General features: G+C 31.8%; 1 protein-coding gene and 1 long non-coding RNA gene across 2 annotated transcripts; both read right to left on the reverse strand.

Annotated features, from left to right (window-relative positions):
* Window positions 1–2,998: 2,998 nt before the first annotated feature.
* On the reverse strand, window positions 2,999–4,527 carry LOC124886508. The gene is made up of 2 exons (XR_007043816.1): window positions 4,220–4,527; window positions 2,999–3,186 (listed from the first exon to the last, which is right to left on the reverse strand). It is a non-coding gene; the product is annotated as an uncharacterized LOC124886508 (long non-coding RNA).
* Window positions 4,528–8,789: 4,262 nt separating this feature from the next.
* LOC107840499 (auxin-responsive protein SAUR50) lies at window positions 8,790–9,321 on the reverse strand. The gene has a single exon (XM_016684381.2). The coding sequence runs from the start codon at window positions 9,237–9,239 to the stop codon at window positions 8,922–8,924; it is 318 nt and encodes a 105-aa protein (XP_016539867.1). The 5' UTR covers window positions 9,240–9,321; the 3' UTR covers window positions 8,790–8,921.
* Window positions 9,322–15,487: the final 6,166 nt, after the last annotated feature.

The following is a 15,487-nucleotide window of genomic DNA, read 5'->3' on the forward strand; positions in this document are numbered from 1 at the left end:
GTTTACTTTAAGTGAGTGCGAGCTAGCTAGAGCTTGGATTTGATATATATATATATATATATATATATATATATAGGGACTATTTGTTTTTGTTATAATTCGGACAGAATAAGCAAACCACAAGTAAAAGTAAATAAGAACAACACACAAATTTACGTGCAAATCCTTGCGGGAAAAAACCACAGGCAGAGGCAGAGGAGGTTTTACTATAACGGAGAGAAAGTAGAATGTGGAGAAGGCTGAATTTTCTGAATAACGAAAATAACCCACTAAATCGCACTTATATAGTACGTGCGTACAAATAAGTCCTAGGCCCACTGTCGGCCCGATCCCTACGCTATTACCACAGACGCCATTGAAAATCACAAACACGAATCGCATCTTGAAACTTTCAGGGCCGGACCAACAAAATTCCACTCACAACTCTTAACAGTTTTGACAGTCCAGTGTCAACTAGATAGCACATATATAGCAAATAAATTAATATACTTTTATATAAAATGAAGTTAATGACATTGTGTTCGATATACATGATACTCATCCACCAATTCAATGACCATATGAAACAAAAAATAAAGAGGATGTTATGTAGTAAATTGAAGGGACGCTGGATATTGTACTGAAGAGGACAATAGTAGCATAGGAATAAGTGGAGGAGGGCAATGCTGATCATGACTTACCCAACAACCAAGTTTGTAGTGCCATACTTGCTTCAGGGTCGGCTCGACGAATTTGGTGGTCTTATGCCAAATTTTAATCATAGGTTTCAAGTATATATATTCAATAAAATTAATTAGCTTTTATGCATCCCACATGTATCTCATATGTCACACGTGTATCTCATGCGACATACGTGCATCTTGAGTTACGTTTTTGTGTGCTATACATGCACCCTATTGTCAGTTAGTAAATTTTTTTAGAAAAAATGGGATCTCCAAAAAGTTGGGACCTCAAGCCATTGCTTTAGTAGCTTTATGATCGAGCCACCCCTGACTTCCTTATATTTTCAAATAATGGTGGTGTCGATGTTAATTTGTACATGCTTCAACTGGTTTATGAATATCTATTATCTTATATCAGCATATCTGATAACTTTATTAAAAATTGTTACAATATGGATTATGACAGTACAATTCTTAGCATACTCTGCTATGTTCGTAAGATATATAGCTGATAGCACGTATTATATGAAATAATTGAGATGTGTAGCTAGGTCAAATATTCTTTCCTTATAAAAGAAATTAAAGTTTGATGCAGAAGCAATATTTTGGGTATGTGTAGGAAGTTGTGGGGGATATATTCAAGGTTCAGAAAATAATAATGAGTAATATATCGATATTTAGAGTAGAGTTTCTGACGGTATATCTCATCAAACTAAATCTAAATGTCAAAACCCCAGTATGTCTTGCCTTTGAAACCTATCGTCTCCACAACTGTATTTTTCATTTTCACGAGAGCATATATAATAATGACCATTTCTCCGACGTATCTACGTGGTGTAGATCTAAGATTTGAAATTTATGATTTTCAGAGATCGATCTCACATTACGAAAGAAAACTTTATTGTTTCAAGCGGCCATGCACGAGGGAAATCGAGCCCTCGTTAAGGAAAGTCGCTTCAGTGAATTCCAATTCCAATCGGGTCAACTTTGTTACTGAATTCCCGAACACATATATATTTCTTTTATATATTTAATAGATTTTTCTATATATAAATACTATTATTACGTTTGTTACCGAGTTCCCCAAAACTCACCCCCAAAATTATGTCTATAAAATAATTGAATAAAATATCAGTTTTTTCTTTTAAAATGTATACACAGAGAAAGTTGGCAGAAAGAGAGTAGTAAAATGAAAAAAGTTTTATTTGACGATACTAGCAATAAAATTAGTTTTTGTGCTTGTGATTGTTGATATGTATGATAAATAAATATCGCGTTAAATGCCGGTTCGTGATTGTTTTACCAGGTCATAACGAAAATTTATACCCTCCATTAATTGTTACTAATGGAGAAATTACGCCTAATGCCTTTGGGCCATATCAAATTTACAAAATATGTACAGAGGGAATTAGTATAGTATACACTTTATATTACATATACATATAATATATATATACACTTTATACGCATATTATACATACGTATACAAAACATATATAACCAAAATGTATAGGTAGTAATACTTCGGTCATATTGGCAACAAAATTAGATGGTCGAAGGATATATTTACGTAAGTTCCGTAATTATAAACTAACAATCCTGCATGATCTACAATTACTAGCAACTATACATACATAATTACCGGAATCGATGACTCAAAATATTAACGATAATCTACCACAAGAAGTTAATTTCACTCATAATATGAAAATATCTCACACTGGTAGTAGGGTGTGGTATTTTTAATAAAATTTCCACAATTGTTCGACCAAGTTTGCACATGAAAGTTTCACTTCAAAAAATAACACGTTCACTATTTTCTAACACTCAAACTGAGACCTCTAGTTAAGAATAGGGTATAGTAATCCCATTACAATATTTGGTGGTAATTGGGATTTGATGAAGATGGGACATTGGGGACAACTTTTCAAAGAAGTAACATGCATGGAGCCAACTACTTATATCATAATAGTATAGTACTAGTCTAGCTATATATATGAACTACCCTCACCAACCATGTATGGTTAACAATTATGGAATAATCAAAAAACGTTTGAGATGAAAATGACTGCCCAATTGTTTATGGTACAACAACATTGGCCCCCATTAATCTTGATTCTTGTGTTGGGTAGGATAGGACTATCTCCCCTTTGTACTGCGTTACGGAATTGTGTTACATTGTTACTATAGCAGTGGTTCTTGATTACCCTTAATTGTAATTTGACGCTTATTAATTTGAATTTTAATCTGTTTAAGCTAAGGAGTTATAAATTAATATATAATATATTTAATAAATTTCTAAGATAAATGCAGTTTTTGAACCAAAAGTACTGTGTTCGGCCGATAAAAATTGCGCCTGCATTTTCTTTAATAAATTTCTTTTTATCATTCTAAACTTTTTTCATATAGAGAGACGAGGACATTTGATCTGCCAACTGAAGTACGTACTCCAAATTCAGTAAAAATAAAGTCGTAATTAGCCTTAGCTATTTGGTCTTCATATGTTAGCCATGAATAAATAGACCTGCAGACACACGGGACCAAGCAAAAAATCATGCATTATAAGTTAGGGAGAAAAAGTAAGGGCAAAATAGATCGGTAGACTTTTATATTTGGCCTGGTTTGTAAAGTGGATATTTCTACTTAGCAATTTATCATTGAACCCTTCAACTCAATAAAACTCAATATTTTAAACCCCTCTAATGGTGTGTGTAACACAACTGCCCCACGTCAGCTTCCACGTTATTTTTAAGTATTACATTAAATTTCATGTCCCACGTCATCTTCCACGTCATTTTTAAGTATTACATTAAATTTCATATCATTTTTAAAATGCTACATAAAAAAATAAATATTAAAATAAATTTTATTCAATAAAAAAAATAATAAATTGTAGAAATTGTAATGTACAAACACAATAAATTTTTAATTCAAATTAATTTAAATTTTCAACTATAAATTCTGAACACAAAGACAATAAATTTTTAATTAATTAAACATCAAATTTATTTTAAATAATTAAAATTTCTCTTCAATTAATTTAAAGTTTTAACTCTAAATTCACACGCACAAACATAACGAATTTTCAATTTTGATATTTTTTTTATCATATTTACATTAAAGCAATTAAAAAATAATTAAAAAAATAAAACAAAAGTCACCGGCCCACCTCCCCCTCCCCAGCATCATTGCAAACCCCATTTCCTCACCTGACGGTACCTTTCCTTTTTCCATTACCCTTTTTCTCTACTTTTCTCGAAAATAGAACACTTAATTCAATCCAAAATTAATTTCAGTTCACATCCTAAATGCATCTTAAATTTTATTGCCACACAAATCTTGAAATTCACTAAAAGTGTGTTCACTTTGAAGCAGCAGCTTGAAAAACGAGCTTGGAAATGGGCAAGAAATGGGAACTAAAATAGTTCACGTAATGAATTTTCAATTTTCATCTTAATGAATTTCTTTAAAAAAAAAAAAAAAGTAAAATGATGGGGGCTGTTGGGGATGGGGGAAGGAGAGTGAGGAAAATAGATCGAGCAGCCATGGGAACTAACCTCAATTTAAAAATAAGGGGGAGGGGGCACTGCAGTGGTGCTGGTGGGGCGCTCTATTGTTGATGGCCATGGCAGCGTTGGAGGCTGCAGGGGTGGGGGGCGGCTTCTGGTGGGAAACGCGCGGGAGAGGGGGGCGTTAATGGTAGTGCTGCTGGGGGCTCTAATGACCATGGCAGCCTTGGGGCTGCGGGGTGGGGGTGGGGGGCGTTAATGGTGGGGCTGAGAGGGCTCGAATGCCCATGGCAGCCTAGGGAGCTGCAGGGATGCGGCGGGGGGACTTTTTTTTAAAATAATTTTAATATAAAATTGATCAAAAAATTGTCCCACACTCACACTTTAGACGTGTCCCGCACGTATTTTATCCTACTCAATTATTTTAATGCCATCTAAGTACGATTAACGGTTAAAGAATTTACATATGAGTTTTATTGAGTTGAGAGTTCAGATGACAAATATATAAATCAAGTTATTTTGTCAAACGTAAGAGAAGAAATGTATGATGAAGAACAAAGAGGGCCATGCATTTATCGATCAGAGACGGATTTAAGATTTAGATTTCACTAGTCAAACATTTAAAGATTTTTAACAGTTCTGATCTTATTGTGCTTTTTATATATGAGTTCCAATTCTAATAGTCATTGAAACTTGAAACTTCATTATTTTTCACATATACGTTAGTTAGTGTATGAAAATACTGAATTTCATTATTTTTCACATATACGTCAGTGAGAAAATATTGAATTTAATTGAATCAATAAGTTCGGTTGGATCACCTATGGCATTGATGATCTTAACTAGGGAAGATATTTTTAAGAGGAAGATAGGAATTCTGTGATGGAGATGAGAAGCAACATAAAATTAAATCAATAGTTATTAAAGCACAAAAAAGGATACAGTAATTAATTCATTTATTCACAATATATATTTAATTTTTGTGGGCACAAAATTAAAAGAAGGCTAGTAATTTGCAGTTGTATTTATGCTAAGTTGCTACTGTCAGAAACTTTTGTGGCTTAAAACAAAAAGAGGTAATGTCCCAAAGAGAGAATTTAAAGAGAGGACCAGCTTGCTAGCTACCTCATTATTATTATTATTATTATTATTGAACTGGTCCTTGGGTCATAAATAAGCTACTACTATATATTAATATTATAAGCATAGCTATCTCAGTATTGGGTTTATTATATCGTTCAAGAATTCACATATGTTATTCATGCATGCCATGATAGATATGCATTACGTGTTTGCATGGTTATATGCTAGTGATTTACAAGTTCTTTTGTGTGTGTATTTTAGTACTATAGTAGGTTGGTATTCGTAATTCGTTCATCTCAGATATTATGTGTCGATCAGTGTTTGATTGGCACAATGTCAGAGAAAAAATTTCATTTATTTTTCTGAAAAAAAAAAACGGTGGTTTAGAATTACGCATAAATATTTATGCGACTAAAATCATCTTATTAAGGGTAATTTGAGAAATCTAAAGTAAAATTATATTCACATAAGAAAATAGGACATTATTTTAATTAAAGACAACTAATTGGGACGGAGGATTCTAAGTTGCATGGTATTATTCAGGGAAGGACGTAGGACCTATACTAATTTTTTGATGCTCTGACATCAATTAAACTCGACGAAGAATAGATATAATTACATAAAAAATATATGAAAATAGATATAAAATATATAAAAGCACCCATTGAAACACAAAATTATTTGTGTGCACTGACATTTAGATTGATCTTAAGGTTCTCCACTGGAAGGGATGCCTCGTGTTCGAACCTCGATGAGGTGATTTTTTATTTTTTCATCTTTTTAATTTTTTAAGCACCCACGATCCTTAATTCTGGGTGTATTATTATATTCTAGAGGGTGTGGCAAATTAAATCAGTCCATTTTTTGGTAACTTGTCCAACCCATAAAAGTTTAATGAGTTGGGTCATGACCCCTTTATGTAATTGATTTGATCTATGATTTGAATCTGTAGTGACCCCCATCAGATTATTGAGCTAAAATGTGCCAAATAGTGTAACTGTAACCTAACGAGTCAAAATGGAACCCATATTTAAACATACAAAAGTAAATTTAAAAATAGGTAAATTTTGTGCTTTTTGCCTTATCGATAATGTTAAAAGTAATATTTACGTAATCAGGTCATATATACAATAATTACATGTAAATTTCTATGATAAACATTAATTCACATCAATTGGAGGTTCATATTCATCTCCGCAGCTGTTCTTTTTCCTCCAGCTAGAACCTCTTTCCAAAATTTGTTTCAAAATTGGAGCTTGTGGCAACTTGCTTGATTTTCTGATGGCCATTATTGAATGTTTTATTTAAGAAATTTAAAGAGAGTTTAAGCTTTAATTTGCTATTAGAGAAAGAGAAAAAATGATGTGATGTTTGGGACAGAGAATTATGTGAAGCTATTTATGGAGGAATTCCCCAATTTTTTTAATTCACTTGCAAAGAAAGGGAGGAGTTTTCAAGGGATTAGAATATGAAATCTTGCGCTTATACAATTAATTAAAACACTTAATTCTTGTGATGTATATAATCTAGAGTAATTTATTTATCAAACAAGTTGAAATACAATTAATTAATTTTGATTAACAGTACCGGTCCTAGTCCTAGGCAAGCTTTGGGTAGTTCGTTAATTAATTTCTAGTTGAAGTACTTTAAAGAATCACTAAGCAATAGACATATTTTAATTTATGCTATAGTTTTTCTATATTTTCAATATACACTACAAAAGAAACAAAATTGAAATTCGCTATGAATTTTGTTGTTAAATTGCTCGAAGCTAACAAAATATTTTGATAACTTACTGTTCAATAAGATTAGGAACAGATTTTTATTGTTTGATTATAAAATTTGTTCGCTAATTCCCATTTTTTTTTTAGCAATGATAATTGTTATGCATTCCTTATTATCTATTTTATTTCTGAAGAAGCCAACGTGTTTTTCTAAAAGAGACAAATAAATATTATTTGGAGTTTGCACAAGACTACTTGGGGTGCTAACAACTTGATACTTTGATTATATATATTTTAATTAACCGATGTGTTGTTCTTGCTGAACGGGAAGTACAGAGGAAATAAGATGTTTACGAAACGACAAAAAATGTAAATAAATTGGTAAACAAATTCAAATAAACTATCATCTATAATATCAATTCATCCTTGAAAGAGTATAACGCCATATATAATAAATTATCAGTCAATTAGCTAGCACTTTTTTTTAACGTATGTATACTTTTTCAAATAGAAAAAAAGAGAGATCGTTTTGGTGTACTAAAATTTTCATTAGGCATGAATCTGGAGAAGAATCAAACCATAAAAATCTATTATCTGTAATTTTATAGTATCTTTGCAAGTTACTACTTTTTCAAATAGAAAAATGAGTGTAATACTCAAACAAAGTACCCAATTGTTTTTTTTTTTTGCTTCACCAAGATACCTACTTGTTTGTACTTGGAATATTAGGGAGAGTTTTCTGTACGTACGGAATCAAAATATTAAATTAGTAATTGCAGTATATAATGCCATTAGATAAACAGATGACACGAAGTATTTGTCCTTGTTTTGATTAAAAAAGTGAAAAAATTGTCCTAATCAAATACAAATCGGTAATGAAAGTATTTATTAACATATAATGCATCTGTAATGTAGGTACTCGACAAAGTTCGGCCTCACATGTAGGTATTAAAAGGATTGTATTTGTAGACTAAACTATTACAACTTCAATTTATAAAATACGAAAATTTTGAGTTATTTTTGTTTATGATAATATTCAAAAAGTTCAGTAAAAAGTTAACATGGGGAATTTTCATAAATAAAAATAATCTCTCTGTTCATTTTTACTTGTTCAGTATTGACTTAGCATGCCATTAAATGTAAAAATATGTTATCGACCTCTCCATCCATCTATTGATGAGGAAATTAGAATAAACTGGTCCGTCCAACACCTCAATAAGGTCAAATAAAGTAGACGATATCTATTTTTTTATATAATGGACAAGTAAAACATATAATATCTTTATAACAATACTATTTGAACGCATGAGATCTTTGTAAAATTATTTTTTTCCATTTCAAATTGTAGGTGAGCATCATTTATTTCTTGTCTACATTTTTATAGATCAATGTAGTATTCTTGTGTCTGCACCTTTAACATAGCACCTCGTTATAGCTATGGTAATTTGGTATTTCGGTTTATTTTGATTAAATTTTTGGAAAACATAAAACATAATATGGACAATGTAGAGGCTAGTAGATCACAAATCAGACCTATTACACTATGCCCAATTTGGATTTACTTAAAAAAGAAAAAGCAAATAGATTGAGACAATTTGTATAGAAAATGGCAAAACAAATAGATTGAAAGACATTCAATTCACTTCTCTCACAGGGTGCTTAAAAACACCTCTGCAAGGAAAATTTTCCAAGATTTGCTCTTACAAATCTGATTCCCACCCATAAAAAACACTACTAATAATATAATGTAGTAGTTCCTAGGTCAGGGGTTAGAGGAAAATTACAAAAAAAAAAAAAGAAAAAAAAGATGAGAGAAAAAATTAATTAATGGATGTTAGAAAAAAGAGAAGCAAAATACACCAAATTTTGCTTCATCTTGAGCTAATCCATCCTTCTTAATTCCCACTAAAATCTTACAACTAATATTCACTCTTATAATTTCTCTAACGAAGCATGGAATATAGTGACTGGAAAACAACTTCTTCACATGGAATAGTAATTCCCATGTCATGGTCGAACCCAAATTCCTCCTCAGCTTGTCTAAGGAGACATTGAAACTCTGGATGAGTCAAAAATGAAATAGGTACGATGTATCGAGTTCGATTTTCTCCTACGTAAACTGCAAAATGTCCTTTGGGCACGTCAACTGGAAGGTGTTCTTCGTCATCATAGGTGTTTTTTTTACCCAAACTCGAACACCTTTTCAAAATTTGCTTCAAGATTGCAGCTTGGGACTGCTTGTTTGGTTTTCTAATGGCCATTTTAGTGATTTTCTTGAAGAAATTTAAAGAAAGTTGAGAGCTTTAGGAAGAAGAAGGATGTGGTGTTTGAAGTAGAAGAATGTGAAGCTATTTATGGAGGAAGACCACAACTTTTTAAATATTTTTAGTGTAGTGTTCTTTTTTTTTCTTTCACTTTTACTCTTTTGCTTCATGAAATTAATTTGACTATTCTTTTGAAATTATAATTTAACTAATTTTTGAAATTAAATTAGATTGATTCAATATATTTTTAAATATTAAAGTTACATTTCGAAATAAAAAAATAGTTATAGGTTACCATTCTTCTCGTATTGAAATTTGGACAAACTTCGTAAAAAAAATTATGTACTTTTTTTTTTTACCACTTCTAACAACTCTCACTTTTTTTTACTTTTCTGGTAACTCGAATTTATAATTTTAAAATTAAAAGTGAATGGTGCTTATCATCTAAATAATTTTATATTATCAAAACGTGACAAATACAAGTGAATCGAGGAAGTTTTTTTTCTTAGGGGGTGGGGGTAAAAGTAGTCAGTCATGTGGGGTGTGAAGGGGCAAAGGACAGAACACGGGTGTTTTGGGGTAAGTGAATTGAGGGGAGTTTGGACAAGAGTGGGGGCCAAAACCCATTGGGTATTAGGGTTCAATGTTGCTTCTCATTATGGCAAAGAGGACCCCTTCTCATTAATTACCCAAACGTTACGACATAAGTACTTACTATTCATATTTGAATAAAAGTATAAAATATTTGATTTATTCAAACATGGCTTTCACTGATCTAGGAAGGTTACAAGTTTCAACAACAAAGGTATTAATGGTACTTGTTTCTATTTCCAACATTCTGTCTCAATGCTTCTGCCTAGCTCGTTTTCTTTTTCAACCGAATACGTACCTCTTCCTCTTCAGTCTGTTTATATACACTAATTATATTTCAACTACTCTTTAATGTCTCTGTACATGAAGACTCAATTATTAGATTAAATAATAATATGATAAAATTTAAAATTTTGACAAACTAAAAAAAAAAATAAACTTATAAAATATGTCAATTTTTCAATATCTATTATTAAACATCAATTAATAATATGAAAAGTAATTAACTGATGTATATACATAATGTTATAAATCGGGCAGAAATAAAGCAAATCACAAGCAGCAAGAGAACAAGAACACACAGATTTACGTGAACATTTTTGCAGGAAAAACCACGGGAAGAGGCAGAGGAATTTCACTGTGCAAGGAGAGGAGTACAATGTGGAGAGACGTAATTTCTGAATGTACAAAACAACCCATTAAAATGCACTTATATAATATATGCATACAAATAAGTCCTACGCCCAAAAACATAAAGGCCCATACCGCGGGGCTTCACCCCGCACCCCATTGGGATCATTAGTGGGCTTCAAGATCGGGCCTACGCTACCACCACAGACCCCGTTAAAAATCACAGACATAAGTCGCACCGTAAAACTTTCAAAATCAGACCAACAAAATTTGATTCACAACTCTAACACATAATGTAATACCACAAGATACAAACCGAAAAGGTTTCTATCGACATTGAAATGTTTACACCCAAATTTACTCAACTTAATATGATTAGGTGATTTATTGAAATAAACATATACATTATCTAATGATATAATTGTATACGCAAAAGTACATATGGTATAAATATTGGGTGCCAGTAATAGCAGTATCTACCAGAGCTAATGCATGATATGTTAGAGAAGATGAAGCAAAGAAATCACGGACGAACAATAAAGTGGTACTGAGAAGTACGAAATACATTTCGAACCTTACTTTTACGAACAGTGTTTGGTTTTTTTTGAATGTTTGGCTTCTGCTTTTCTTTGATTCTTTTTCTATTCAGATAGAAAGTTGAGCAGAAAGGCATGTGCACTCGTCTCGTAAAGTACAAATAATAGACTCTTTGTTGCAGCTTTGACTATTAGCCGTTACGTACATCGTTATTGACAGTTTCACCATACCCTAGAGATTTCTTTTGATTTTTCCATTCTATTATTATAGTTTTGTTGAAGTGGACTTTTTGTAGTGAAAGGACCATTTGGGTAACGGCTAAAGTTGGGATCATCTCATTATAAGATTATGAGTTTAAGTCATAAAAAATTAAAATAGTCTTAATATATTGACTTTTATGGAGCAATTTTTTCTCGAATCTCTACGTAGCAGGAGCTTTGGTACATCATACTGCACTTTATATATACTTTTCTTTTCTCTTTTATTTATTTCTCGAGAATCTTTCTGTCCCTAGTTAATCGAGATTTTTCGTGTTAATCTATATATATATTTTAACCAACTCCAACTACCAAGGTAACTGATTCTTTTGAATTTGTGTGTAAAACCAACGTTGTTTGGAAATTATATTTAATTCAGCTTATGTGAAGTGAAATTTGCATTAGTCTAATAGAGACTTGAACTACTACAAAATAATTGTAATGTTACTGCCCGACTGAATTACTCTTTTGGTAGCTCCGTAGTTTGTTTTGTTAGAAGAAATATACATGTTGCTCATGTCCAAAAGACAACTCAGTGATCAAGAGGTCAGTTCGATACACTAAAATTTTCATTATGCATGATATTTGGAGAAGGATCAGATCATAATGGTCTGTTGTACGCATCCTGATCTTACGTATTTACTTGAGGCTATTTTTACGACATTAATTTTATTAGTTACTCCGCCACTCCCCTTCAATCAATTAGGAGTTTCTTCTTAGAGGCCTCTCATTTAGACGTAAACAGACGAGCATAAAGGACAAGCATTTTAGCGGTGCAAGTTCCAACTTTTCACATTATGAATTGAACTTTCTACATTACCTGATTAACTGTATATTATATACATATCGGTTGTATATGTTTAATTAAATATCAGTATGTATATATTATATAAAGTATGTGTGTTTCTTGATTTGTGTATGTCAATCCTTGCGTAGGATATATTAGTGTATATATTTTTAGGATAAAGTATACACTACTTATACATTTCGTACATATTATGTAAACAAGATAGTAATTTTTCCTATATTATTCTATCCATTAGTCACACGTCTCCTAATTGGTGGAGTATTCGCATTGTTGATGACATAAAAAGTTCTTATAAAAGGGCAAGCATTTTTGATGTGTAAGTTGATGTGAATAAAGGTTATATATGTTATTGTTAAACTTGATTTAGATTGGGATTATTTCTTTCATCAAAGTGGTCCAAGACAGACAATATTGAGCCCCATATAAATCCAAAACTCCAATATGATCGCCACAGAATTAATTAAAATTCTCTAGGATTTAAAGTTTGGGGTGCATCAACATTGTCAAAGACGCGCATAAGTTTTGAATAAAAACTCAAATTTGGGTTGATCGCTCGACTCATTTAATGTGCAGTTTAGGTTCTAATTTATAATATATACTTTCCCTTGTCAATGAGACTTTTCGGGAGATACGAACACTAAACAATTGATATTTCACTTAATTAAAAAAAATCAATTTCTTTATTCATAGATTTGTCATTCATGCTTATATAATTAGTCTTGAACTAGACATATGTTTATATTTTTTCTCCTTTATGCCTTTTTTGTTAAATCTCACGCTTTATTTGTACTTTGTGCTTAAATATAATGGACCTTGAAGCTTTTTTTTATCCTTTTCTGCTTTAGCTAAGGCGATGAGAATTGTCTTTAAAACTAGAACTTGGTTGAGGAGAATAATATCTATCTATTTCAATTCACAAGAATCAATAACAAATTCCTACAAAATAAAAAATTCATCAAGAATATAAGTAAAAATAATTATTTATTTATTTTTAATCAAATCCCATGAACTTAAATAGAAGCAAGAAAAAAGAAATAAATCTATTTTACACACTAACTTTCAAGCAACAAGTAAATATTAAAAGCAATTAACATTACCCAAACTTGAATAAAAAATAAAAAATAAATGAAAGGCAGAAACGTGTACCTATTAGCATCAAATGAAAAATTTCTCCTTTCTCTTTGTTTGGGTACTATTAATTGGTAAATTATAGTGTCGTTCAGGGAGTTTAGAATTGAGGGATTTGGGGAAATACGAGTTGGAAATTGAAATTTGGGGGGAAATATGGAGCTTGGGATTGAAAAAAGTCCTTTTTTAGTACATAATAAATATATTAATTAAGGATGGATGGGGTCAAATGAGGTGACTGTCTAGCTAGTGTAGTGTCTAGGGAGTTTAGAATTGGGGGATTTGGAAAAATATGGGTTGAAAATTGAAATTTGGGGAAAATATGGGGCTTGGGATTAGGAAAAGTCCTTTTTTAGTACATAGTAAATATATTAATTAAGAATGGGTGGGGTCAGATGAGGTGACTGCCTAGCTGGTGTCATTTAAATGTATATAAAAAAGTAGAATGAATCGAACACCGCACGTCGGGCCAAAAGGCCGTCAGCATTTGAGTTCCAAACCAGTGTACCCACATAAGTTTTATTATTAAGGGTGCACAATTAAATATATTAACATTTTAATAGAACATATATATATATATATATATATAATTTTTTAAAAAAGTTACCGAATCCACATGAACCCTCGAAGCACCACGTGGGTCCACCCACGGCAAGAAGGGACACTAACATCTCTTTGCATGTTCTAAGGCTGAGATAGTAATCCACGTATCTATCTTCACTAATTGACATGAGCAATTTTTTTCATCACACCCCACCCACCGCAATAACAAAAAAAAAGAAAAAAAAAAAACAGAGCAATTTTATTGTCAAACAAGAAAAAGCAGTTAAAAGAATATAATGGCCTTTAACTGTTTTCACTTTACCCATGTTCTCTTATACTCTCTCGTCCCGATTTTTATATGATAATAGATTGGATTTGAATCTAGTCAAACTTCTTTATTTTGATCCTTTATTCAAGTTTTTTAAAAGTAATTTATATAGTCCGAAATTATATTAAGGGTACTAGAATAATTTTTTTTTTGTAAGCTTATCTGATGAGGAGCAACTCTCTTCCTTCTTCTTTCCTTTTATTTTGATAATTTAGAGCATAAGAATGTGCCTCTCACTCCTTGTGTTGTAATGTGGATGTTAGGTGCCCCCCCCCCCCCCCCCCCCATGCTCCTTCGACTTTTCGATTGAATCCCCTTTGAAGGAACCTTTGATTTTTTTTAAAATAGAACTAGTATAAGTTACAAAAAGTAATAATTTAAAATATTTAAAGAGCATATAAATTGCTGGGATTAAAGATTTTCTTATTTTTCTCGCGAAATTTGAACTATCTCATATAAATTAATAAGATCGTAGAAGTACTAAATTGTGCGTGGAGTTTTCACCGGATGAAAAGAAGGAAATGCACATGCAAGAAAGAGAGTAGGAGGTGCATGAAGTAAGTAAATAATGAGTGTGCATGAATGAAGAAAACTAAAAAATACACTGCAGCACATTGTATGACAGTATTACTATTTGAGTTGTTAAACAACTTCTACTTTGAGAACAATATTTTGACATGGTGTGAAAATAGATCCTTGCGGAATTTGAAACTTCTCCGAATCCGCACAGAGCAGGAGTTTTAGTGCACAAGTCTGCTCTTTTCTTTTAATTTTATTTTGAACATGCATCCCTTAACTCTATAGTTAGTTACGTTAACCGGGCGTGCGAGCACTGGTGACAATATTCGTGGTGGTGCTTTAGGATTTGAATGTAATCAGGATGAGCTTGCAAGTAGATAATAATTGTAGTCCCATTCTTCGAGACTTACGATCCACAACTAAAATGGATATTTGAATATTCTATGTTGTGGCTCCCTCCTAGTTATTCCACGTTGAGTTAGGGAATCACTTTTGATTTGCTTAGTTTTTTAAAATATGTATATATTTTATTTCCAAAAACTTAAAGTTGGTGTTTAGATTCACACTAAATCTCTCAAAGTAGAATCTTAGTAGCACAGGCAGGATTTAATTCTGCATGTTGTATTTGTTAGGATCGATTAGCAGTTCACACACTAAATCTTTGGAGAGGATAAAGAAAACTACAGAGAGTTCTTGAGGAGAGAGAAGTAATTTCGTGGTAACACCCGTGGATAACCTCCACAACGGACGGATTATTTATATTAATGACTTGGAGTTTGCACATTTACAAAGAGAATGAGAATAAAAGGTAAAACCTACAATTATACAGATTAATATAATAGTACGTCACATATTAATCAGGCTCCACAACCTAACATTAATTTTCTCGAGCATTTTCGCCTTT

Source organism: Capsicum annuum, chromosome 8, assembly GCF_002878395.1.
Source record: "Capsicum annuum cultivar UCD-10X-F1 chromosome 8, UCD10Xv1.1, whole genome shotgun sequence".
Taxonomy (NCBI): domain Eukaryota; kingdom Viridiplantae; phylum Streptophyta; class Magnoliopsida; order Solanales; family Solanaceae; genus Capsicum; species Capsicum annuum.